This window comes from Chlorocebus sabaeus, chromosome 4, assembly GCF_047675955.1.
Source record: "Chlorocebus sabaeus isolate Y175 chromosome 4, mChlSab1.0.hap1, whole genome shotgun sequence".
Taxonomy (NCBI): domain Eukaryota; kingdom Metazoa; phylum Chordata; class Mammalia; order Primates; family Cercopithecidae; genus Chlorocebus; species Chlorocebus sabaeus.
In genome coordinates, this window is record NC_132907.1 from 25,600,758 (window position 1) to 25,627,754 (window position 26,997).

General features: G+C 40.3%; 1 protein-coding gene across 4 annotated transcripts in view; it reads right to left on the reverse strand.

Annotated features, from left to right (window-relative positions):
* GTF2H2 (general transcription factor IIH subunit 2) overlaps positions 1–23,457 on the reverse strand; it is a 33,816-nt gene extending 10,359 nt beyond the window's left edge. For 2 of the 4 annotated variants that reach the window (XM_038010465.2, XM_073014707.1), the window contains exons 1-12: positions 23,364–23,446; positions 18,216–18,303; positions 17,189–17,266; positions 16,774–16,810; positions 16,351–16,437; positions 15,627–15,677; positions 15,195–15,249; positions 10,468–10,573; positions 4,001–4,091; positions 3,695–3,782; positions 2,636–2,743; positions 60–123 (exon numbers count right to left, since the gene is read on the reverse strand). In XM_038010465.2, the coding sequence (XP_037866393.1) occupies positions 60–123; positions 2,636–2,743; positions 3,695–3,782; positions 4,001–4,091; positions 10,468–10,573; positions 15,195–15,249; positions 15,627–15,677; positions 16,351–16,437; positions 16,774–16,810; positions 17,189–17,266; positions 18,216–18,271 (821 nt within the window). In that variant the 5' untranslated portion in view covers positions 18,272–18,303; positions 23,364–23,446. Of the gene's footprint in view, positions 1–59; positions 124–2,635; positions 2,744–3,694; positions 3,783–4,000; positions 4,092–10,467; positions 10,574–15,194; positions 15,250–15,626; positions 15,678–16,350; positions 16,438–16,773; positions 16,811–17,188; positions 17,267–18,215; positions 18,304–23,259 lie in introns of all 4 variants that reach the window. The other 2 variants (XM_038010468.2, XM_038010466.2) reach the window with 2 other exon arrangements.
* Between the last annotated feature and the right edge of the window lie 3,540 nt (positions 23,458–26,997).

Here is a 26,997-nt window from a genome sequence, read left to right on the forward strand (position 1 = left end):
AAAGAAGGAATTAAAAATGTAAAAACATTATCACTGATATTTTCAAGGTCTTTACTTACGCCATGCTGAAAGAGGGTTTTGCATCCTGGTCAGATAAAGAAGCAATGGTGTGCTGAGGAAATCCTTCATAGAAGAAAATGTATTACTTTCTTTTTCCAAGCAAACAGCAGAATTCTAGGACTAAGAACCTAAAGATGTTCTTATCAAAAAGCCAATGAAGTTGCACAAAATATCACTTTACCACCTTTCAGATAAGCTTATTATAGCATGATGAAACTAATTCCAAGCCACAAGAAAAAGTAGAGGAAACGGGGGAAAGACCTGTCTATAAATATGACCTCAGATTCTGAAGTTCATATATATATATTTTTCTTTTTCTTTTCTTTTTTTTTTTTTTGAGATGGAGTCTTGCTCTGTCACCCAGACTGGGGTGCAGTGGCATTATCTTGGCTCACTGCATCCTCCACCACCCGGGTTCAAGCGATTCTCCCACCTCAGCCTCCCAAGTAGCTGGGATTACAGGCATTTGCCACCATGCCCAGCTATATATTTTCTAACTTAATAATGATCAACACTACTTTTTAAAGAGGTTGTAATTTTTACATCATTTCTGATACAACTGAAGATACAGTACAACTTCATTTTATCTAAGTTTATACTTTTATGTTTAAAATTTTGAAATGCTCAAATCTTTCATGTAATTTGTTTTCCATATATAATATTAAATTCTGAAAACATGTTCAGGAAAAGCAGAAACCATTTTTAAAAAGAGATATTACATAAAAAATTTAAATGTATCTACATATCAAAACAAATAAATAAAAGTAAAGACAAATAACCAACAAGAAAAATATTTGCATCAGGTGACTAAGAAAAGGTTAATATTCCTAAAGGACTCTAACAAACAAATTATAAATTTAAACAACCTTAAAATGGAATAAGAATATATATCAGTAAATCAAAAAGATTAGCTAAATAAGATCTAAAATGTATTGAATGTTTACATCAAGCATTATTCTAAATGCATCATCTGTAGTAACTCGATCCTTGCAACACACAATAAGGTAGTTACTAACATCATTAAACACATGAGAAGACCGTGGAAAAGAGAGGTCGACTAGTAATACAAAAGGCCAAAAGTAGAAAAGCATCCTACTTCATTAACATTTAAAAATATATATATTAAATAAGGAGATTCTTTTTCTATTTAAAAGTTATACCTTTTTTCAATATAAATGTAATAAATCTTCATTGTAACATTTTGGTAAAATAGAAGAAAATAACATTTTAAAAAAGTGATCCAAGCCCGGGTGCAGTGGCTCACGCCTGGAATCCCAGCACTTTGGGAGGCTGAGGCAGGCGGATCATGAGGTCAGGAGTTCAAGACAAGCCTGGCCAACATGCTGAAACCCCGTCTCTACTAAAAATACAAAAATTAGCTGGGTGTGGTGGTTCCCGCCTATAATCCCAGCTACTCGGGAGGCTGAGGCAGGATAATTGCTTGAACCCAGGAATCGGAGGTTGCAGTGAGTTGAGATCGCGCCATTGCACTTTAGCCTAGGCAATAGAGTGAGACTCCGTCTCAAAAAAAAAAAAAAAAAAAGAAAAAGTGATCAAAAACCAATAATTTCCCCTCCTTTGAGCAATTTGGTGTACTTCCCTGCAAGGTTTGTCTTTGCACAGTTTGTATTACACAGCTTTGATCATACAGTACAGAGAATTCTGTAGCTTATTTTATTTTTATTTTTTTTTAAGACAGTCTCGCTCTGCCACCCAGACTGGAGTGCAGTGGTGCAATCTCAGCTCATGGCAACCTCTGCCTCCTGAGTTCAAGCGATTCTCCTGCCTCAACCTCCTGAGTAGCTGGGATTACAGACGTCTGCCACCATGCCCAGCAATTTTTTGTAATTTTTAGTAGAGACAGGGTTTCGCCATGTTGGCTAGGGTGGTCTCAAACTCCTGACCTCAGGTGATCTGCTAGCCTCGGCCTCCCAAAGTGCTGGGATTACAGGCATGAGCCACCACGCCTGGCCTTTGTAGCTTATTTAAAAAATTTCTTAATATAAGTATTTTTCTTTTTCTTTTCTTTTTTTTTTTTTTGAGACAGAGTCTTGCTCTGTCGCCCAGGCTAGGGTGCAGTGGTGCAATCTCGGCTCATTGCCAGCTCTGCCTCCTGGGTTCACGCCATTCTCCTGCCTCAGCCTCCCGAGTAGCTGGGACTACAGGCACCCGCCACCACACCCAGCTAATTTTTTATATTTTTAGTATAGATGGGGTTTCACCGTGTAAGCCAGGATGGTCTTGATCTCCTGACCTCGTGATCCGCCCACCTTGGCCTCCCAAACTGCTGGGATTACAGGTGTGAGCCACCAGGTCCAGCTTAATATAAGCATTTTTCTATAAACACAGTTTATACCTTTCTAGTCTTAAAAATAAAGAAAGCCAACAGTATTTTCTGGGTGACAGGACTACTGGTAGTTTTAATTTATTTATTTTTTTTTTACTTCTCTGTACTTTCCAAAATTGCTTCAATAAGCATATTTTTTCTTTAAAAATTCTTAAATATTAAAATAACTTGTGCAAATAAAAATAGAAAGCCTAGATATATATTTTTTAAAAACATAAAAACACTTACCCATACGAATAAGGGAGCATTCAGAACTTGAGCTAGCAGGAGGGGGACTAACATGATGTGTGAGCAACTCTTTGTAATGGCTTTCATCTAAAATAACATGGTATGTGCCTAACAAGATGAAAAGAAAAAAAAAACAGCTTCATAGACATAACGAAGTATACGTTCTATGTAATTCTGTAAAAGTTTTATCATCTGAAAATGTACATTTTCAAAATAATGATTTCAGCTAAATTATCACTTTTAAAACCTTATTTAAATAATATATCTAAACCAACTTCTCTAGGAATAACTGTAATTACAATTGATTATTATTACTATTATTATTATTTTAACATATAAATAGAGACAGGTCTCACTATGTTAATCAGCCTGATCTCAAGCTTCTAGCTTCAAGTGATTCTCCTGCCTTGGCCTACCAAAATGTTGGGATTATAGGCAGAGCCATCATGCCTGGCCTGTAATTAGAATTTAATTAAAGACAAGTTATAAAATCTTTTTTTTTTTTTTTGAGACGGAGTTTCACTCTGTCGCCCAGGCTGGAGTGCAGTGGCCGAATCTCAGCTCACTGCAAGCTCCGCCTCCCGGGTTTACGTCATTCTCCTGCCTCAGCCTCCCGAGTAGCTGGGACTACAGGCGCCCGCCACCTCGCCCGGCTAGTTTTTCGTATTTTTTAGTAGAGACGGGGTTTCACCACGTTAGCCAGGATGGTCTCGATCTCTTGACCTTGTGATCCGCCCGTCTCGGCCTCCCAAAGTGCTGGGATTACAAGCTTGAGCCACCGCGCCCGGCCGACAAGTTATAAAATCTTTATAAAGAATTACATACAGTAAAATTTCCAGTTTTCCAAGAGTTATAATACTTCCTCTAAACACTGACATAAGTACTGAAAACTCTTTGCATTTTGAGATGATTTCTTACAGAATCAATGATATATTTAAGATGACTGCCCATATTTTAGACTACTTTTAGTACCTCAGAACAGATTAAAACATCCTAATTTAATTAAATTATTTCCTACACAGTAATTATGAGCAAATATTAAAGAAATTATATATATACCACCAGTTTCACGAGCAAGTACAGTGCAAACGCGAACCTCTGCAGACAATCCAATAACAGATACTCTAATTTTAGCTGCCTTTAGGGTCTTCATAAAATCCAAGTAGATAGATAGTTTTAGGAAAGAAGAAAAACATTTAAGAATTAATGTATTTGAAAAATAAAGAATGCTCTGAAAACTAGTGATAAATTCACTACATCTACCACAAAGATGAATTATACACACAAATACATATATATATATAAACAAATTTGCTACAGAATTCTCTTTAGAGTTGTAACTTTGGTTTTGATTTTTTGGTGTACCTTGATTAGATCATAAATATTAGATGGATCACAAGTTGTAAGGCTGCTAAAGATGATTAGTACTTCTCGACTTGTATGTCCCGGCATGTGTCTTAAAAGAAAGATAAAATACACTCCAATTAGGTACAATACATTACACTACCAAAAAATTTACCCAAAAAGAATAGTAAACATAGGATTACACATTTAGACTATAGAATACCTCATTTGTTTCAATAATGCAAGGAAAGGTTGTGAATATATTTTAAACACTTTAATGTAAATTTTTCTAAAATGAACTATGCACTTCAAAACATTGTTAATTGATTCATTTAATAAACACAAAGTACTCTCAAGTTCTGGGGATAGAGTGATAAACAAGACTGACAATGTTCCCAACATCATGAAGCTTACATTCCAGTGGCTTGTTTCATACAAAGTCTGAAGTATACACTAAGAAATACAACAATATATGGATAAACTTTAAAATGTGGCAATATCATATGGATCAGCTTTAAAGTATATAGATGTGGCTTCAAAATAGTAACACACACTTCTTTCTCGAAGACTATATAGTAGTCCCCTCTTATCTGCAGAGCATACATTCCAAGACCCCCAATGGATAACTGAAATCAAGGATAGTACTGAACCCTATATACACAGTCGTCCTTCGGTATCCTTGGGGGATTGATTTCAGGACCTGCTATGGATACCAAAATCTGCAGACACTCAAGTACCAGATACAACATAGCATAGTATTTGCATATAACCTGTACACATCCTCCCACATGTTTTAAGACAGCTCTAGATTATTGATAATACCTAATACAATGTATACTATGTAAATAATTGTTATCCTCTTTTAGGGGATAATGACAAGAAAAAATGTCTATTTGTTCCGTACAGGTACAATTTTTTTTCCAAATATTTTCGATGTGTGGTTGATTGAATTCACAGAAGCAGAACGCAGGATTTGGAGGGCTGACTATACCATATTTTTGCCAATACAGGCATACCTTGGAGATACTGCAGGGTTGGTTCCAGACCACAGCAATAAAGCAAATATCACAATAAATATTTGCAATACAGCAAGTCACATGAACTTTCAGGTTTCCTAGTGTATATAAAAGTTCTGTTTACGGCCGGGGGTGGTGGCTCACACCTGTAATCCCAGCACTTTGGGAGGCCGAAGCAGGTGGATCACGAGGTCAGGAGATCGAGACCATCCTGGTTAACATGGTGAAACCCCGTCTACACTAAAAATACAAAAAAATTAGCCAGGCGTGGTGGCGTGCGCCTGTAGTCCCAGCTGCTCAGGAGGCTAAGGCAGGAGAATGGTGTGAACCCGACAGGCAGAGCTTACAGTGAGCTGTGCCACTGCACTCCAGCCTGGGTGACGGAATGAGACTCCATCTCAAAAAAAAAAAAAAAAGGTCTGTTTACATTATGCTGTAGTCTAGTAAGTGTGCAACAGCATTATATCTAAAAAAAAAGTACACATCTTAATGAAAAATACTTTATTGCTAAAAATCAACTAAGCTGTCAGTGAATAGTATCTTTTTGTTGATGGAGAGTCTTGCCTTGATGTTGATGGCCGCTGACAGATCAGAGTGGTGCTTTCTGAAGGGTGAGGTGGCTATGGCAATTTCTGAAAATAAGACAAAGTAGTTTGCTACATGGGTCAACCCTTCCTTTTATGAAAGGAATGCAAATGCTGTTTGATAGCATTTTATTCACAGTATTACCTCTTTCAAAATGGGAGTCATTCCTTTGAAACCCCACTGATGCTTTATCAACTAAGTTTATGGGGTATTTTTTTTTTTTTTTTTTTTTTTTTTTGGAGACTGATTCTTGCTCTGTCACCCAGGCTGGAGTGCAGTGGTGCAATCTTGGCTCACTGCAACCTTCACTTTCCGGGTTCAAACAATTCTCTTGCCTTAGCCTCCCAAGTAGCTGGGATTACAGGCATGAGCCACCATGTCCAGATACTTTTTGTATTTTTAGTGAAGACAGGGTTTTACCATGTTGGCCAGACTAGTCTTGAACTCCTGACCTCAAGTGATCCACCCGCCTTGGCCTCCCAATGTGCTGGGATTACAGGCACGAGCCACCACACCCAGCCAGTGTGGATATTTTGAACTCCTTCCATGAATGGCATTTAGAATGGTGAATTCTTTCTAGAAGGTTTTCAGTGTACTTTGCCCAGATCCATCTATGGCAGTCACAGCCTTATGATATGTATTTCTTAAATAATCAAGATGTGAAAGTTCAAAGTATTCCTTTATCCAAGGGTTGCAGAATGAGTGCTATGTTAGTAGACATGAAAATAACATTAATCTCCTTGTACATCTCAATTAGAGCTCTTGGGTGACTGGGTGCATTGTCAGTGAGCAGTAATATTTTGAAATAAATCTTTTTTCTGAGACAGATCTCAACAATGGGCTTAAAATATTCAGTAAGCCGGCCGGGTGCGGTGGCTCAAGCCTGTAATCCCAGCACTTTGGGAGGCCAAGACGGGCGGATCACGAGGTCAGGAGATCGAGACCATCCTGGCTAACACGGTGAAACCCCGTCTCTACTAAAAATACAAAAAACTAGCCGGGCGAGGTGGTGGGCGCCTGTAGTCCCAGCTAGTCGGGAGGCTGAGGCAGGAGAATGGCGTAAACTTGGGAGGCGGAGCTTGCAGTGAGCTGAGATCCGGCCACTGCACTCCAGCCTGGGCGGCAGAGCGAGACTCCGTCTCAAAAAAAAAAAAAAAAAATTCAGTAAGCCATGCTGTAAACAGATGTGCTGTCATCCGGACTTTGTTACTCTATTTGCAGAGCACAGACTGAATAGATTTAGCATAATTCTTAAGGACTCTAGGATTTTCAGAATGGTAACAAACATTGGTGCCAACATCAAGTCACCAGCTGTATTAGCCCCTAACAAGAGAGAAAGCCTATCCCATGAAGCTCTGAAACCAAGCATTCACTTCTTCTAGCTATGAAAATCCTAGATGGCATCTTCTTCCAACAGAGGGCTGTTTCATCTACATTGAAAATATGAGGCCAGGTGCAGTGGCTCACGCTTGTAATCCCAGCACTTTGGGAGGCAGAGGCAGGAGGACTGCTTGAGCCCAGGAGTTCAAGACCAGCCTGGGCAATGTGGCAAAACCCTACCTCTACAAAAACAACAACAACAACAAAATACAAAAATTAGCTGGGTGTGGTGGCACATGTCTGTAGTCCCTCCTACTTGGGGGGCTGGGATAATAGCTTGAGCCTGGGAGTTTGAGGCTGCAGTGATCCATGACTGCACCACTGCACTCTAGCCTGGGTGACAGAGCAAGACCCTATCCCAAAAACAAACCAACAACAAAAGAAAAGAAAAAGAAAATTTGATATTTAGTGTAGTCAGCTTCATCAATTATTTTAGCTAGATCTTCCGGATAACTTGCTGCAGCTTCTACATCAGCATTTGCTGCTTCCTCTTGCACTTTTTTTTTTTTCTTGAAACAGAGTCTCACAGTATCGCCTGGGCTAAAGTGCAATGGCACGATCTCGGCTCACTGCAACCTGCGCCTCCTGGGTTCATGCAATTCTCCTGCCTCAGCCTCCCAAGTAGCTGGGATTATAGGTGCACACCACCACGTCTGGCTAATTTTTTGTATTTTTAGTAGAGACAGGGTTTCACTATGTTGGCCAGACTGGTCTCGAACTCCTGACCTCATGATCCGCCCACCTCAGCCTCCCAAAGTGCTGGGATTACAGGCCTGAGCCACTGTGCCTGGCCCCTCTTGCACTTTCGTTTTGGAGATAGCTTCTTTCATTAACCTCATGAGCTCAGCTCTGTTAGCTTCAAACTTTTCTTCCACAGCTTCCTCACTGCTCTCAGCCTTCATAGAATTGAAGAGAATGAGAGCCGTGCTCTGGATTAGGATCTGACTTAAAGGACTATTGTGGCTACTTTAATCTTCTATCCAGACCATTAAAACTTTCTCCATATCAGCAATAAAGCTGTTTCACTTTCTTATCATTCATGTGTCCACTGAAGCAGCACTTTGAATTTCCATTATGTTTTTCTTTTTTTGAGATAGAATCTTGCTCTATCATACAAGCTGGAGTGCAGTAGCACAATCATAGCTCACTGCAGCCTCAAACTACTGGGCTCAGCCTCCTGAGAAGTTAAGGACTATAGGTGCTCGCCACTGTGCCTGGCTATTTTTTTTTTGGTAGAGATGGGGGTCTTGCTATGTTACCAGGGCTGGTCTCAAACTCATGGCCTCAGGTAATCCTCCCATCTCAACCTCCCAAAGTATTGCAGTTACAGGTAAGAGCCACCAGGCCCAGCCAAGCACTTTTAATTTCCTTCAAGAACTTTACCTTTACATTCACAATTTGACTAAGTGTTTAGCACAAGAGACCTAGCTTTCAGCCTATCTTGCATTTTGACACACCTTCCTCACTAAGCTCAATCATTTCTAGCTTTTGATTTAAAGTGAGACATGCGACTCTTCCTTTCTCTTGAACAATCAGAGGCCACTGTAGGGTTATGATTGGTGTAATTTGAGTATTTTTTTCTCTTAGGAGATGGGGGGCCCCGAACAGAGGGAGAAAGACTGGAAAACAGCCAGTTGGTGAAGCAGTCAGAACACACATAATACTTATCAATTAAGTCTGTTGTCTTATATGGGCCCAGTTTGTGGTGCCTAAAATAATTACAATAGTAACATCAAAGATCACTGATCACAGATCACCATAACAGATATAACAACAATTTACAAAGCTTGAAATATTGCAAGAACTACCAAGTGTGATATAGAGGCATGAAGTGAGCACATGCTGTTAAAAAAAATGGCACCAACAGACTTGCTCAACACAGAGTTGCCATAAACTGTCAGCTTGTTAAAAAAAAAAAAAGTTATCTGAAAAGTGTAATAAAAGTGCAACAAAATGAGGTATGACTGTACATACACACCTATGATCAAGTTTAATGTATAAAAATTAGGCACAGTAAGAGATTAACAATAATAACTAATAACAGAACAATTATAACAATGTGCTGGCATCACTACTCCTGCACTTTGGGGTCATTATTAAGTAAAATGACACAAACACTGCAATAGTTTTGACAGTCAATAACAGTTAATCTGATGACTTAGGCCATTAAATGGGTGGGCAGCATATACTGTGTGGATCTACAGGACCAAGGGATGATTCACGTCCTGGGCAGGACAGAGAAGGAAGGTGTAGGATTTCATCATGCTACGCAGAATGACATACAACTTAAATCTTATGAATTATTTATTACTGAAATTTTCAATTTAATATTTTTCAGACCAAGAATAACTAAAACTGGAAAGTGAAACTGCAGATAAGGGGAGATTACTGTAATTTAACCTCATAGTAATTCGGTCATAATAATCACGAACATTAATCTTGTATACCATTTAATTAAAATGATAGCTTGTAGAGTTTTAAGTTGTGGTGACCAGTTTTCACCTATACTAAATAGACGTTTCTATGCTTTCTGCAGCAATTTTATCAGTTAGTTATAGCTTTCCTGCTTATATTTTCATTGTTATCTTCTCAGCTCTCACTGGTAGACCCTGCTACTGTACTTACCTCTATTACATGTGTTACCTCCTTCTCATCCACTTCAAAACTAGAAAAATATCTATTATGTAAAGTTATAAAGTCTGAGCCAGGGCAGACTATCCAGAGATAAAATATGTAAGCTTTAGGGAGGCTGAGGTGAGCGGATCGCTTGAGGCCAGGAGTTCAAGACCAGCCTGGCTAACATGGTGAAACCCCATCTGTACTAAAAATACAAAAATTGGCTGGGCATGGCGGCACACACCTGTAATCCCAGTTACTAGGGAGGCTGAGGCACAAGAATCACTTGAACCCAGAAGGCGGAGGTTGTAGTGAGCTAAGATCATGCCACTGCACTCCAACCTGGGTGACAGAGCAAAACTCTGTCTCGAGGAAAAAAAAAAAAAAATATATATATATATATATATATATATAAGCTTTAACTATACCAAGTATTTCCTTTCAGGTCTTGGCTCTATTCCACATAGCTGAACTTACCATATATATTAATTTACAGATATATGAGGTTGGTGCAGAAGGAATTGTGGTTTTGGCCATTATTTTCAAAATAAATTAATAAATGTTAATAAAGGTACAACCAACTTACAATTATTATACTACATTAAATCTCATTTTAATAAAATATTTTTTACCAATATATTTCTTTTGTACTATTGATATTGCCAACAGTTTTAAATTATATTTTTATAAAACCTTTAACAATATCCTACTAAAATGTAAAATAGAAATTACTAGCCAACACCACACTAAACATCATAAATGACATTACATACTTTTTGTACTTAACAATTTTGTTATAGCTGTGTTTATGGGCCCCATATTAACACATCATTTCAACTTAACTCATTTAAAAAACTTCTAATTCAATTATACATAATGTATAATACTAACTTTAGAGTTTGCATAGCCATGCTTAGGGAATTATAAAGAGATGGCTCTCCATGGCAGGTCATATCCACAGCTTTCTTCAAAGACGTTATATGTTTTCTTGGGTTTCCTAAAATAGAAATAAGATCTTTAAATAAAATCCTATATATTAAAAAAGTTTCTTTCTCTCAAAATTTACATATCTAAGATGTTAAAGAACAGAATCCTTTCAATTTGAATTTCTGTTGGAATTTTATCTCAAATATTTTGTAAATAAGTCTCACTTCATACTGAAAAACATAATACAAATAATCTCCTTATAGACTAGCATACATATTTTAAAATAATATTAACCTAGAGTGCATTTTTTTACTCTTAATATTTCCACATTTCATCATTTTTAAGATGAATACATTTTCACATTTTAACATCTCCGAAATCAGCATGTGTTTAATAATCACTGGTAGCCAGCAGCACTTGTAACATAGTCTTTGCCTGCTCATATGTGAACCTACAAATAGGTCTTCACATATTGTTGCTTCAATTGCATTATGTACATTGTCCTCTTCATGGTGAGTTTAACTGCCATTTAAAATGTTTCTAAGGCCCGGCGCGGTGGCTCACGCCTGTAACCTCAGCACTTTGGGAGGCCATGGCATGCAGATAACCTGAGGTCAGGAGTTCAAGACGCACCTGGCCAACATGGTGTAAACCCCATCTGTAGTAAAAATGCAAAAATTAGCTGGGTATGGTGGCACACACCTGTAATCCCAGCCACTAGGGAGGCTGAGGCACAAGAATTGCTTGAACCCAGAAGGTGGAGGTTGCAGTGAGCTGAGATCACACCACTGCACTCCAGCCTGGGCAACAACAGCAAAACTCCATCTCAAAAAACAAACAATAAAATGTTTTTAGAAAGGTTAATACAAAAGGCTATTATTTCTATGTAGAAAGGTGTGGAACACAGCAGTGAGGCATAAATTTATTATTAATGAAGCAAATATTAATGGAAGAATGCATGCAATCCCGTATTTTTCTTGAGGGAAGAAATCAAGAGCTTTACAAGACCTAAGAAAGGAATAGTCCCACAAATAGACAAAGCTGTGTTATCTTCTCTTACCAAATAGCATCTGAAAAGATTGTCTATCTTATGCCAAGTAATTCAAATGAAAGGGGGAGAAGTTGCCAAATCCTTTTTTTCTCTTTAATATAAAAATTTTTTATAGACAGGATCTGGCACTGTTGTCCAGGCTGGAGTGCAATGGGGCAATCTCGGCTCACTGCAACCTCCACCTCCCAGGCTCGAACCATCCTCCCACCTCAACCTCCCAAGTAGTTGGGACTACAGGTGCCCAGCACCACACTCAGCTAAATTTTTTTTTATATTTTTGGTAGAGACAGGGTTTCGCCATGTTGTCCGGGCTAGTCCTGAATTTCTGGATTCAAGCAATCCTCCGGTCTCAGCCTCTCAAAGTGCTGGGAGTACAGGTGTAAGCCGCCAGGCCCAGCCCCCAAAGTGACAGACATGTCAAATTACCAAGAAACTAGTATAGCCAACTCATATATCATTTGATATTGTGTCAAAGTTTAACTACTACGACTTTTCCTTCTTAATGGCTTATAAAAGTATACTGTAATTGATGGAATCTGAGTTTCAATGAAATATAGTATTCCGTAAACATTTTCCATTTCAGCACTGTCTTCGTATCATTAAATTGATTTTGTCATAAAATATAATCCATCAAAGTATACTTTTAAATGTTTAATTTTTAATCTGTCACTATTACACATAATGTTACAAAGAGTATTTTTGTAGAGTGATCATTCTCCTTCCATAACATTTCCTAAATATAATTTCAGGAACAATTTTTATGCTGTTCTAAAAAATGCTGAACTAATTTATAAGACTATCAGCACTATAAATAACAGTTTCTCTGTGGTTCCACAAGCAACATATTGCTTTTGAAACTTAATTTTGCTCATTTAAAATATATTAAAAAATAAAATGTTATGGAATTGGGTGGAGTTTTTTTGGATTACTAGTTTCCCTTATTTAATTTCTGGGGTTTTTTTCTGTGTGAATCATGTCTTGTCTATTCATCAACTTGGGAGCTCCCTTGAGTTTTTATTCATCTAAGTTTTAAAATATTAACTATTTGTAATATTTATTTATTTTTTTATTTTTATTTTTATTTTTTTTTGAGACGGAGTCTCGCTCTGCCGCCCAGGCTGGAGTGCAGTGGCCGGATCTCAGCTCACTGCAAGCTCCGCCTCCCGGGTTCACGCCATTCTCCTGCCTCAGCCTCCCAAGTAGCTGGGACTACAGGCGCCCGCCACCTCGCCTGGCTAGTTCTTTTTTTTGCATTTTTTAGTAGAGACGAGGTTTCACCATGTTAGCCAGGATGGTCTCGATCTCCTGACCTCGTGATCCGCCCGTCTCGGCCTCCCAAAGTGCTGGGATTACAGGCTTGAGCCACCGCGCCCGGCCAACTATTTGTAATATTTAATATTTACTGCAAGTATTTTAGATTCATAAATTTTAGAGATGAAAAGTACCTCACTAAGCAGACCAAATCCCTCACTTCATAAGTGAGAAAATTAATCTAAATCTAAACAAGTGAAATGACTTGCCCAAAGACATATGCCTACTTAACTGCAGGACCAGCAGCACCCAAACCTAGATCTCCTGGCTCTCTATCCACTTCTCTTCCTACCCTACAAAACTATTTTTAATCTCCCACTGTGTTATGGGTATAGGAAAAAAGCATACCACAATAGTGTCAGTGTGGTTTACAGCAGTGGTCTGATTGGAGGAAAAAAGGTGGCTTCAAGAGGCCTGTCAGAATCTCCAGAGTATTTTTCATCTTTACGTATATGACTTCACTAACATCCATAGAAAACTGCTGGGGGTGAACCAGTGGCTCACGCTTGTAATCCCAGCACTTTGGGAGGCTGAGGTGGGTGGATCACCTGAGGTCAGGAGTTTGAGATCAGCCTGGCCAGCATGGTGAAATTCTGTCTCTACTAAAAATAAAAAAATCAGCCAGGCCTGGCAACGCACACCTGTAATCCCAGCTGCTCGGGAGCGGGAGGCAGGAGGATCACTTGAATCCGGGAGGCGGAGGTTGCAGTGAGCCAAGACAGCGCCACTGCACTCCAGCCTGGCAACAGAGTGAGAGACTCCTTCTAAGAAAGACAGAAAGACAGACGAAAGACAGAAAGAAAGAAAGAGAGAAAGACAGAAAGACAAGAAAGACAAGAAAGACAAGAAAGACAAGAAAGACAGAAAGAAAGAAAGAAAACTGCTGGTAATTTGGGGTGGGTAAAGTGAGAGGAAAGTATTGACCCTATAGCCCTACCTTGGAGGAACCATCTTCTTCCACTACATAATAATCCTGCTTAGTTCATATGGTGCTGACCCTACTTCTATCCTCCTCTGGGCATTGGCAGGCAATCGAAGCATACAAACAAAAAACTTCATTCACTGGCCACTTTGTTCATGGATGGGTAAATCGTAAGTCAGGCCAATCAGAGTTCTCACAAGACGTGTGCTGAAGCTATAGGCTACGGGTACAATGTAGACTGGGACAATTAAGAGACATCTTTTCAACTTCCAGAAAATCTATCCGAAAATGAAGCCAGACAAAGCCAGGACCCCAACATACACAGCAGCTATATATGGAATTGGCCCACCTTTGAATATAGCCAAAAATGTTCCTTCTGCACCTAAGCTAGTGTGACAATCTTTTGGTTACTCACAACTGAGTTTCTTGGATCACTCCAAGCCAATGTACATTTCACTCCTCACTGCATTTAATGAAAAACTACTAATGAAGAAAGTATGTCATTTCCCTTATGTGTGTTGGCAAGGATAAAAGGTTGAGAACCAGATTTAAGGGATAGTGTGTTTCACAGAAAATAAAATAGAATCAGTGATGCAAATTTGTAACAGCATATATACCAAAGCAAATTTAAAAATGTCATTACTACGTTTTGCAACTAAAATTCAGTTAGGTATGTCATGGAAGCAGAAAAATTGATTCATGAGCAATAGCTACAGTTTAATTTTTATACTTTTTCCCTTTTAAATTAGATGCTTAACTTTTTAAGAATTTAAGATTAACTGGATTTTATAAATGATTACAATAACTGTATTTTAATATTCTCAGGATAAGGCCGGGCGCAGTGGCTCAAGCCTGTAATCCTAGTGCTTTGAGAGGCCGAGGCGGGCTGATCACAAGGTCAAAAGATCAAGACCATCCTGGCCAACATAGTGAAACCCCTTATCTATTAAAATACAAAAAATTAGCAGGGTGTGGTGGCGGGCACCTGTAGTTCCAGCTACTCAGGAGGCTGAGGCAGGGAATCCCTTGAACCCGTGAGGCGGACTTTGCAGTGACCCGAAATCACGCTACTGCACTCCAGCCTGGTGACAGAGCAAGACTCTGTCTCCAAAAAAAAAAAAAAAAAAAAAAAAGAAAAAAAAATTTCAGGATAAGCACATATAGATTTTAAATAAAAACATTTATATTCAATGTAATTATTATTTGCCACTATGAAGAACTCAACTTAGAATAGTTAACCTTGTATCCTAAGAATATAATGGTGGGGGAAATGTTATTAAATTGTTTCCCCTAGAGAAGACAGAGGAACCCTTCACGTTACTTATTAAGCAGACATACAAACAGGGCTACGAGGTTGGGTAAATAAAGCAAAGTCCTTGAGTCATGTAAAGGTAATTTTATGCATACCTGAGAGTTCAGTCAATTTTTCAGCTCTTTTACTTTTAGTCACAATTATTCCAATCTTGAAATAAAAACAAAAATTATTATTAATCTAACAAGTTATTTCCTCCCATTAAGAATATATATAACTATTCCTATAGATCATATTGGGGCAGAAAAAAAATAATTTACATAGCTAAAATAAACTAGTAATTACAAAAGAAAGAAGCAACAGGTTAGAAACTTTTTCTCATGGTGTTTTTGGCAAATAAATTTAGCTATGAGTTCACCATACATTGTTTAACTTTTAGAGTTATTATGCTTTTCATTTTTAAGTATACCGGAAACTGGTTAAACAATTTGGGTAATTCACAAAATATATGTCCAATTTTTAAAAATAAATTACATTTGGAAGCAAAACATCAATCTAATTCCGCATTCTATCATTTATATACGTACCTGACTAATAGGATTTTGATCAAAATATTCCTCTACAAAGTATTCCAACAACTGTTTAAATAAAAAAAGACATACTAGATAAAGGCAAAATAACAATCATAAAGAACATGTCCAACTGATGTTTGCGAACCCTGTTTCAAGCATCACTTCTTATGCTTTTAAACTTACAGATTTTCAAAAAATTTAAAGTAATAAAAATATTAAACAGTAAAAACCTTAATTTGAAATGGTGGGTAATGAGATAGGTTTGAGCTAGGTTTTAAAAGATGGAACCATTTGGATGTGTCAGAAAAAATTTCAAAGAGGAAAAGATCCAATGAAGAGAGATGGGAGAATGAGCAGAATTGAGAATAGGTTTTGATAAATTAGGAATAATATGAACATATTTGTAATCTGAGGAGACAGATTTAAGTAAGGCAAAGGAGAATGAAGATTCAATAAAGAAAAGGGATAACTGACAAACCAAGATCCTGACGTGGGGTGGGAGGATAGAAATTAAAAACACAAATAATTAGCTATGTTGATTTAAAATTTCCCTAAATGACCTGGCAGCACTTCTACTTAGCTATCATTAGTACTAACTAAAAATACAAGGCAAAAAATAAAAAATATTGCATTCTTTAAAAATATCCTTTAGAATCCAGTGTTCTTCCCCACTTTTTTAGTAGAAGTTTAAGTGATTTTGGTATAAATTTAAATGATTTAGTATAAATTTAAATTTTACCTTTAAAGTACACGTCAGTCTATTAGGCTTTAAATCTTGGTCTTCCATTGTTCTTGATCCATCTACTACCACATAAAGGTGGCGCATCTACCAGAAAAAAGAAAGGGCCAATTTCAAGTACTTGTTTTGTTTTGTAGAAACTGGGTCTCACTCTGTTGCCCATGTTGGTCTCAAACTCCTGGGCTCAAGCAATCCTCCTGCCTTGGCCTCCCAAAGTGCTGGGATTATAGGCATGAGCCACTGTGCCCAGCCTCAAGTGCCATTTTGATTAGTAAAAATAGCATTTAATAATTTCATATTCTATGCATATATTTTTAATGTATTCTTTTAAAAACTTTGTTATTTCACTATTGTTTTTTCTAGCAAGTCAGAATATTTCTCTAACCTAAACTAGTTTTGTACTAGTAAAAAATAATGACATACCATTCCAAGTCGAACTTGTCCATGGTGCTCAAATACTCTGTTAAAATTATACAAACATTTTAATGGAATTCAATATACTATCCCCCCCAACACACAAAAAAATACAACTTTCCAATTGACCTGCTTTCTCTTTTTTTCTAATTCTGATTAAGAATGTCATCACGTACATTTTTAGTGGAGTAAATAATTAACTTATGGAATACAATACACATAATTACAGGTATTGTAGATAGTCTCTAAAGACCATTTCCTGCTGAGGCAAGGGTAGGTGGCTAGTTCTTTCCCCATAGTCAGAAGGCAATAGGTCAGTTTCCCTGAAACACAGCTGAAGTGAAGTACTAAGGAGTGTTTATAGATAGAAAGGCTTAAAATGAATATATTTTACCTTTTTAACATACATAGGAAGGTTACATACCTTTTTCTCTTTGCCTTGAATAGAATGTCTTCTATTGTAGCTTTAAGTGATCCAGATTCATCTTCTTTAAGAATCTCCCTATAAATCATAATTATTTGTTTGAAAAGACAAGCTAAAATGATTACTAGCCCAAATAAAATGAAAATATACGTCCACACAAAGATTTGCACGTGAGTGTTCATGGCTGCATTTACCTAACAGCCAAAAACCGTAAAGAACCTAAATATCCACAGACTAGTGAATGGATAAACAATAATGTGGCATAACCATAGATGGGAATACTATTCAGCAATAAAAAAGGAATGAAGTATCAATACATGCTGCAACATGGATGAGTCTTGAATAAGTGAAAGCCAGCCACAGCAGACCACCATGCTATAATAAGTCATGCATTGCTTACTGACAGGGATACGTTCTGAGAAATGCATTGTTAGGTGATTTCATTATTGTGTGAATATCACAGGGTATACTTACACAAACCTAGATGGTATAGCCTACCCCACGCCTAGGTTACGAACCTGTACAGCATGTTACTATACTGAATATATTAAAGACAACTGTAACACAATGGTCAGTATTTGTGTATCTAAACACACATAGAAAAGGTATAGTAAAAACACAGTATTATAATATTATGGGACCACTGTCATATATATATACAGTCTATCTTTGACCAAAACATCATTATGCGGCGCATGATTGTACATGATCACATTTTTGTGCAATGTCCAGAAAAGGTTAAAATTTAGAGACAAAAAGTAGACTAATGATTGCCTACAGGTGGAATTAAATCAAGATTAAATTAATTGTAAATGGACATGAAGGATCTTACTGGAGTGGTTACAATGCTCTAAAACTGGTTTATGATAATAGCTGCACAGCTCAGTAAAGTATTAATAAAAAATCACTGAATTGTACATTGGAAATGAGTGAATTTTAACAATGTAAAATATACTTTAATAAAGTTGTAAAAAAAAAAAAAAGACAATGTCTAAAAGAAAAGACAGGGCAATAATGCTCTCCTTACCATGTTCTTTCATAGCCTCCTTCCCATCGCTTAGTTCTTTCAGGTTCTTCATCCATTTTTTCAAAACTGTATTTTATTATTCAGTAATCTGTAAAAATCATTAGAATGTAAGTTATCTAAAGATGTTTGTTACAAAATGCATCCAATTAAATTTGAAAATTAGACACATATATAAAGTAAAAAAAATTGAATGCCAGGTCATCTTATTCTTTGTATTTTACTCAATAATTGTCATTAAAAATCTTCATAGAACTCCATTTCTCATTTTCAAGAAATAATATGAACATGTATACACAAGCTTGGTACTAATAAAAATAAGCATCTTTTTACGATTTGTAAAAGAACAAAAATGCTTTATAGATGCGTCACATGACACACGACTGTAGAATTGTGAGGAGTCAGTATAGGTATAAACTATTGTAGCTGAGTGACATGTGATTCACTGTACTATCTCTCTTTGTGTATGTCTGAATTTTCTCATAATCAAAAGTTTTTAAATCACATTTATTATTTATAAATGGGTAAATGCTATGGCTCATAATTCAAAAAAAAGGACACAAAATTAAACATAGTTCTTTGAGACATCTCCAAACTGCTTTCCACAGTGGCTGAACTAATCTACATTCCTTCCATCAGTGGATAAGCATTCCCTTTTCTCCACAACCTTGCCAACATCTGTTATTTTTTGACTTTTTAATAATATCCATTCTGACTGGTGGTGAGATGGTGCCGTGGTTTTGATTTACATTGTGGTCTTGGTTTGCATTTCTCTAATGATCAGTGATGTTAAACATTTTTTCATATATTTATTGGACACATGTATGTCGACCCAACAATCCCAATACTTGGTATATACCCAAAGGAAAATAAAATCATTCTACCAAAAGCATACATGCACTCATGTTAATCACAGCACTATCCAAAATAGCAAAGACACTGAATCAACTTAGATGCTCATCAGTGGTGCACTAGATAAAGAAAATGTGGTACCTAATATATCATGGAATACTAGCAGCCAAAAAAAAACAACAAAAAAACCCCACAATGAAATCCTGTCTTTTGCAGCAACATGGATACAGCTGGAGGCCATTATCCTCATTGAATTAACAGGAACAGAGTCCCAATGCAGTGGCTCACGCCTGTAATCCTAGCACTTGGGAAGCCGAGGCAAGTGGATCACCTGAGGTCAGGAGTTCGAAATCAGCCTGGCCAACATGGTGAAACCCTGTCTCTACTAAAAATACAAAAAAATTAGCCAGGCGTGGTGGCGAGCACCTGTAATCCCATCTACTTGGGAGGCTAAGGCAGGAGAATCGCTTGAACCTGGAAGGCAGAGAGGCTGCAGTGAGCCGAGATCGTGCCACTGCACTCTGGCCTAAAAAAAACAGGAACAGAAAACCAAATACAGCATGTTCTCATTTACAAGTGGGAGCAAAACACTGAGTACACATGGATATAACAATGAGAACAGACGTCGGAGACTACTAGACGACGAAGAATGAGAGAGAGTAAGGGTTGAAAAACTGCCTATTAAGTACTATGTTTACTACCAGGGTGACGGGATCATTTGTACACCAAACCTCAACAACAAGCAATTTATCCATGTAACAAACATGCACACGTACTCCCTGAAAATAAAAGTTGAAAACAAAACAAAACAACAAACAAACACAGGCCAGGCCCAGGTGCGGTGGCTCCATCCCTGTAATCCCTGCACTTTGAGAGGCCAAGGTGCGGATCACCTGAGGTCAGGAGTTCAAGACCAGCCAGGCCAACATGGCGATACCCGTCTCTACTAAAAATACATAAATTAGTTGGGCATGGTGGTGGGTGCCTGTAATCCCAACTACTAGGGAGGCTGAGGCAGGAGAACTGCTTGAACCTGGAGGGCAGAAGTTGCAGTGAGTCACAAAAAACAAAAACAAAAACAAAACCAGGCCGGGTATGCTGGCTCACACCTGTAATTCCAGCACTTTGGGAGACTGAGGCAGGTGATCACTTGAGGTCAGGAATTCAAAAATTAGCTAGGAGGTTGGTAGGGACGGGCGCCTGCAATCCCAGCTACTGGGGAGGCTGAGACAGGACTGCTTGAACCCAGGAGGCACAGAGGCTGCAGTGAGCCAAGATCATGTCACTGCACTCCAGCCTGGGCAACAGAGTGAGACCCTGCCTCAAAAAGAAAGAAAAGAAAGGAAAGAAAGAGAGAGAGAGAGAGAGAAACAGGCACTGTGGCTCATGCTTGTAATCTCAGCACGTTGGGAGGCCGAGGCCAGCAGATCATTTGAGGTCAGGAGTTCGAGACCAGGCTGGCCAACATAGTGAAACCCCATCTCTACTAGAAATACAAAAATTAGCAGGGCATGGTGGTGCACACCTATAATCCCAGCTACTCAGGAAGCTGAGGTAGGAGAATTGCTTGAACCTAGGAGGTAGACACTGCAGTGAGCCAAGATCGTGCCACTGCACTCCAGCCTGGGTGAAAGAGCAAGACTCTGTCATTCATTCATTCATTCATTCATTCATAAATAAATGTCCTCATCATACTTCCACCCTCCCCAATGCAATCTCCCTCTCCACTCCACCACCTCCTGGCTCACTGCAACCTCCGCCTCCCGGGTTCAAGTGATTCTCCTGCCTCAGCCTCCCGAGTAGCTGGGATTGCAGGTGCGTGCCACCATGCCCAGCTAATTTTTATATTTTTAGTATAGTCAGGGTTTCGCCCTGTTTTGTATTTTTGTAGAGCCAGGGTTTCGCCTGACTTGCCAGGCTGATCTCGAACTCCTGACCTCAAGTGATCTGCCCATAAATGGAACATTTTTGTTTGCTTTTTGTTTGGAGACAGAGTTTCACTCACCACCGAGGCTGGAGTGCAATGGCGCCATCTCAGCTCACTGCAACCTCTGCCTCTGGGTTCAAGTGATCCTCCTGCCTCAGCCTCCCAAGTAGCTGGGATTATAAGGGCCTACCACCACACCTGGCTAATTTTTGTGTTTTTAGTAGAAATGGGGTTTCGCCATGGTGGCCAGGCTGGTCTCGAACTCCTGACCTCAGGTGATCAACTCACCTCGACCTCTGAAAGTGCTGGGATTACAAGCATGAGTCACCGCACCCAGCCTAAACTGAACATTTTGCTCTTCCCTGTTTTCTGTTACGTATTGCGAACTTCAAAAATGAAAAACTCACATAACGTTCTCAATGTTTTAAAACTCAAATTCTTGGCAGGGCACAGTGGCTCAAAGATGTAATCCCAGCACTTTGGGGGCCAAGGCAAAAGGATTGCTTGAGTTCAGGAGCTCAGATCAGCCTGGGCAACCTCGTCTCTACAAAACATCAAAAAATTAGCTGGGCGAAGTGGCGAGTACTTGAGTCCCAGCTACTTGGGAAGCTAAAGTGGGAGGATGGCTTGAGCCCAAGCAAGTCAAGGCTACAGTGAGTCATGTTCACTACTGCACTCCAGACCGGGTGACAGAGTGAGACCCTGTCTCAAAATAAATCATTATAAATATATATTATAAATATAAAAATAAATAGCAATTGAGAGACTTTTGGATGATCGTATCAAAGGACTTTTTCCTTTTTTTTTTTTTTTTTTCTGAGACAGTCTTGCTCTGTCGCCTAAGCTTGGAGTGCAGTGACACGATCTCAGCTCACTGCAACCTCCACCTCAGGGTTCAAGCGATTCCACTGCCTCTTCTGTCTCCGGCATAGCTGAGATTAAGGCGCACGCCACCACAGCTAACTTTTTTTTAGTAGAGACGGGGTTTCACCAGCCTGTTGGCCAGGCCTGGTCTCGAATTCCTAACCAGAACTGGTCCTCCCACCTCGGCCCTCCAAAGTGTTGGGACTAGAGGCATGAGTCACCACGCCCGGCTAAAAGGACTTTTTTTTTTTTTTTTTTTTTTGAGACGGGAGTCTCGCTCTGTCGCCCAGGCTGGAGTGCAGTGGCGCAATCTCGGCTCACTGCAAGCTCCGCCTCCCGGGTTCACGCCATTCTCCTACCTCAGCCTCCCGAGTAGCTGGGACTACAGGCGCCCGCCACTGCACCCGGCTAATTTTTTTCTATTTTTTAGTAGAGACGGGGTTTCACCATGGTCTCGATCTCCTGACCTTGTGATCCGCCCGCCTCGGCCTCCCAAAGTGCTGGGATTACAGGCGTGAGCCACCGCGCCCGGCCCTAAAAGGACTTCTTAATTAGAGCTGCCTGCAATGGGAAATCAGAGACTGGACAAGAGGTATTAAGGTCCCTAAAACTGCAGACGTTCAATGGGAAGTCTGATTGTAAACATGCATGCTGTTTAAAGGATTCATGCATCTTGAAGATTGACTTTGTAAAGATCTCCAATGGCCTATCATTTCCCAAGAGTCCATCTTCTTCTTAAAAATATCAGTGAGGCCAGGTGGGTGGCTCACACCTGTAATCCCAGCACTTTGGGAGGCTGAGGCGGGAGGATCAAGAGGTCAAGAGATCGAGACCATCCTGGCCAACATGGTGAAACCCCGTCTGTACTGAAAATACAAAAATTAGCTAGGCGTGGTGGCGCGCGCCTGTAGTTCCAGCTACTCGGGAGGCTGAGGCAGGAGAATCGCTTGAACCCGGAAGGTGGAGGTTGCAGTGAACCGAGATCGCGCCGCTGCACTCCAGGCTGGCGACAGAGCGAGACTCCGTCTTGTGGGGGAAAAAAAATTAAGTGATCTGTTTCCTGGAATCCAACCCCAAACAATCCACATTCCTCAGCATAAGCCTACTGGTGTGATTCCCGTTACATGAGCTCGGAATGCTATCTGGAAACAAATGAGAGCACCAAACATCCCAATTTAAGAAGCTTTTCTTCACACCTTACCCTACCAAGCTATGTGAAACTGGCAAGACTGATTACTGTCCTTGTTTTTCAGGTATGAGATTCAGGCTCAGAGGGTGGTCACTTTCTCAAGCGGGTCACAAACTCGAACCCTGAACCATCATTGCTAAAAGTCGCGCTTTTACTTAGGGAGGGACGGCCTGCAGCCTCCCTCCCTACTCTACGGCTCCCCTCACGAAAGTTACCTTCCTCTGCCTTCACAAGCTCCTTCACATCCTCCTTCCCTATGAGCACAGGCAGGGCAGTTCAGCCTCCGTTCCCCGCCACGAAAACCCTCCCAGCCGCCTACCTAGCCAAGCAGCCTGCCCCACCTCTGCGCCACACAGACTTCCACCCGCGGACTCACCGGCCGGGCTGGAAGGACTCTCAGCCGGAAACTCCGCCCCGCCGCTTTAGAGGCGCCCCGGAAGTCATTCCGCCTCGCGCTGCGGCCACGGCGAAACATTCTGGATGGTGCAGGCGGCAGCTGCCGGAGCGGGGCGCTCTGGTGCAGGGCATGCCCGCCGCTGAGTTGGGGCGCGGAAAGGGATTGTCTTCCAGCTGGGCTTCGCAGAGAACTGGAAAACAGTGATTGCCATTCGCTCTCGGAAGGTCGAAGGCTCTGCAGCTGTCGACCTGGGTTCTGAGGAGCTCGATCTTGTTTTTCTACCTCTAAAAAGTTGAGATGAAAGACCCTGGCTACAGAAGTAAGGTCAGAGTTATCCTTGCTTCTTGCTGTGTATTTCAGGACTCCTCCGTTGCTCTTGCTGTTCATTCAGCAAATATTGAGCATCTACTTTGAGCCTGATGCATGTCTAAGCACTGAGGAAATAGCAATGAAAAACTGACAAAAATCCTTACTCTCGTGGAGTTTTTCTCCAAGGGGAGTAAGTATGAAGAAAAATATATACTATATGAAATGGTGATAGTGCTGTGGAGAAAAACTAAGCATTGAAGGGGAAAAGTTGACAGTTTAAAATAGGATGGCTAGACCGGGTGCGATGGTTCACGCCTATAATCCCAGGCATGGTAATTTGGGAGGCCTAGCGGGGATGGATCACCGGAGGGCAGGAATTTGAGACCAGCCTGGCCAACATGGTGAATTCCGTCTCTACTAAAAATACAAAAAAATTCGCCGGGCGGGCCGGGCGCGGTGGCTCAAGCCTGTAATCCCAGCACTTTGGGAGGCCGAGATGGGCGGATCACGAGGTCAGGAGATCGAGACCATCCTGGCTAACACGGTGAAACCCCGTCTCTACTAAAAAATACAAAAAACGAGCTGGGCGAGGTGGCGGGCGCCTGTAGTCCCAGCTACTCGGGAGGCTGAGGCAGGAGAATGGCGGGAACCCGGGAGGCGGAGTTTGCAGTGAGCTGAGATCTGGCCACTGCACTCCAGCCTGGGCGACAGAGCGAGACTCCGTCTCAAAAAAAAAAAAAAAAAAAAAAAGCCGGGCGTGCTGGCAAGCGCCTGTGATCCCAGCTACTCGGGAGGCTGAGGCAGGAGAATCACTTTAATCCAGGAGGCAGAGGTTGCAGCGAGCCAAGGTCGCACCTTGCACTCCAGCCTGGGTGACAGAGACTCCGTCTCAAAAAAAAGTAGGGTGGCCAGAGGAGTCCTCGCTGAGAAGACAGTTAAGCCATGACCTGAATGAGGAAGGGTGTTAACCCTGCTGATACCTAGGGGAAAAGCTCTTCAGACAAAGACAGCTGCAGGTGCAAAGGCCCCGTTAGAAGTGCATTGGGGTCTTTGACGTCTGCAGGAGTGAGGAGGGGATGAGTGATGGCAGCTGCAATCAGAGGGTAAGGTGGGGAGGAGAGGCTGTGAGCATTGTTAAGAACTTTGCCGGGATTGTGATGGCTTGGACCAGCAGCTGGTGAGAAGTGACTGAATTCTAAATCTTACTGATACACTGGATGTGTGTTATGAGAAAAGAATCAAGGATACCTCCAAAGTCTTCAGCTGAGCAACTGAAAGGTTGGGGTCGCAATTATTGAAATGTTGGTGGGGTGGGTAAGATCAATTCAGTTTTGGACAAGTTGTCTGACTGCCAATTAACACAAGTGGAATTATTGGCATTTCCCATACTTGAGAAATGGAGAGGCAGTGCACCCCCAGATGAGAAGAGGATTATGAATAACAGAAAGCAACTGCAGAAGCTGGGGCCCCTTTCCTTCCCCATCAGCATATTCATCCCCTCCGTTGCCTTTATTGTTAAAAATTCTTCCCATCTCTGTTGTCTCCCTCAAAAATATAAACAGAAGGTATCTTGCATAGCAGTGGAAAGAACAGCCCTGGATTTAAAATCAGGTTCTGACATAGTGGCTGGGTGACCTCAAGCAAGTCACACCAAGTCTGTGAACTAATGTGTAAAATGGGGTTGTCTCCACCAACCCTACAGGGCTTAGTGGCAGCTCTGTAATCAGTCTCATTTCCTCCCAGAAGACAAGATTTTATTTAGTTATTTGTGTTGGCTTTGCATGAACACGATTTTAAAAGGGAGAGGAGGGGAAATTAGTATCACAGTGCCAGGAAGCTTCCATGCTTGCCTCCCTCCCACCTTTGACCTCATTAGAGGACTCACACCCAAACTCCACACTTTTCCGTTTGTGCCCTTCCTTCCTATCCACACTTTTGCTTCCTTCCATCTTAATTGACCATCCTATTTGCAAGATGGGATGCATTCCTCTAGGACAAACAGCCTAGAGAAATCCCAAGCCCCAAGTTTCTTGTATATGTTTGTTATCCATCAGCCTGGGAAGACTTTAAGGAAAATCAGGAAAAGGATAGAGGATTCCCCAATAAATGTAAAGCATATTTGCAGAGAGGAGACTAAAAGTTTTCCTAACTGTAATATTTGCTCTGTATAGATTTTAGACATGGATGTTAAGATTCAACTAGGAATGGTACTAAAGCAAAACAAAATATGCATAAATCCATAATCTTTTGGTGTGATTATGACTGACATATTCTAATCATGTACAAGTGGTAGAATAAATTATCCAACCTGCTCAGATGTTTTTTCAACTTGTAAAACTAAAAGACATATAGACTATATGTCTTTTATAACTATATGTCTTTTATAACATATAGACTATGTCTTTTATAACTATAAAGAATGGAATAAATCAGCTCTTTGCCCACGAGTGGCCAGACACAATCAACAGGGTTAGGACATTCACAATCAGCTCAGCCAATGGAGTCAAACAGATATAAAAAGCATGCAACTCGAAAGACTGGGAGAGCTGATTCCCTTACAGGGAAATAAATCATTCCAGAAAGCCTCATCTAAAACCTCTGTAATTGACAACAGTATCTAACAATCTTGATCTTGGTATGTAACTATTTGCTCTAACCTAAAGAAGCATTTGTTTATCATGTACAAATATTTAGAATGCCAATCCTGCATTCTCTGCCTAGAATTCAAAAGAATTCTAGGCTGCACCCAGCACAGATCAATCATATGGGATTGGATGATACATGCACTTTAAAAAACACAATTTGCGGCCCGGTGCGGTGGCTCACACCTGTAATCCCAGCACTTTGGGAGGCCGAGGTGGGTTGGATCACGAGGTCAGGAGATCGAGACCATCCTGGCTAACACGGTGAAACCCCATTTTACTAAAAAATACAAAAAAAAAAAAAAAATTAGCCGATCGTGGTGGCAGATGCCTGTAGTCCCCACTACTCGGGAGGCTGAGGCAGGAGAATGGCGTGAACCCGGGAGGCGGAGCTTGCAGTGAGCCGAGATCGCGCCACTGCACTCCAGCCTGGGCAACAGAGAGAGACTCCATCTCCAAACAAAAAAACCCCCACAATTTGCTTTTAGAAAACTTGTTAAAGTTTTACCTTCTGGCTTTGAAAGATAGGGGTAGCTAGGCATATTTACTTTTAGACAAGGACTGAGTCACACATTAACTACCTTTCTAATTACGAGATTATTACA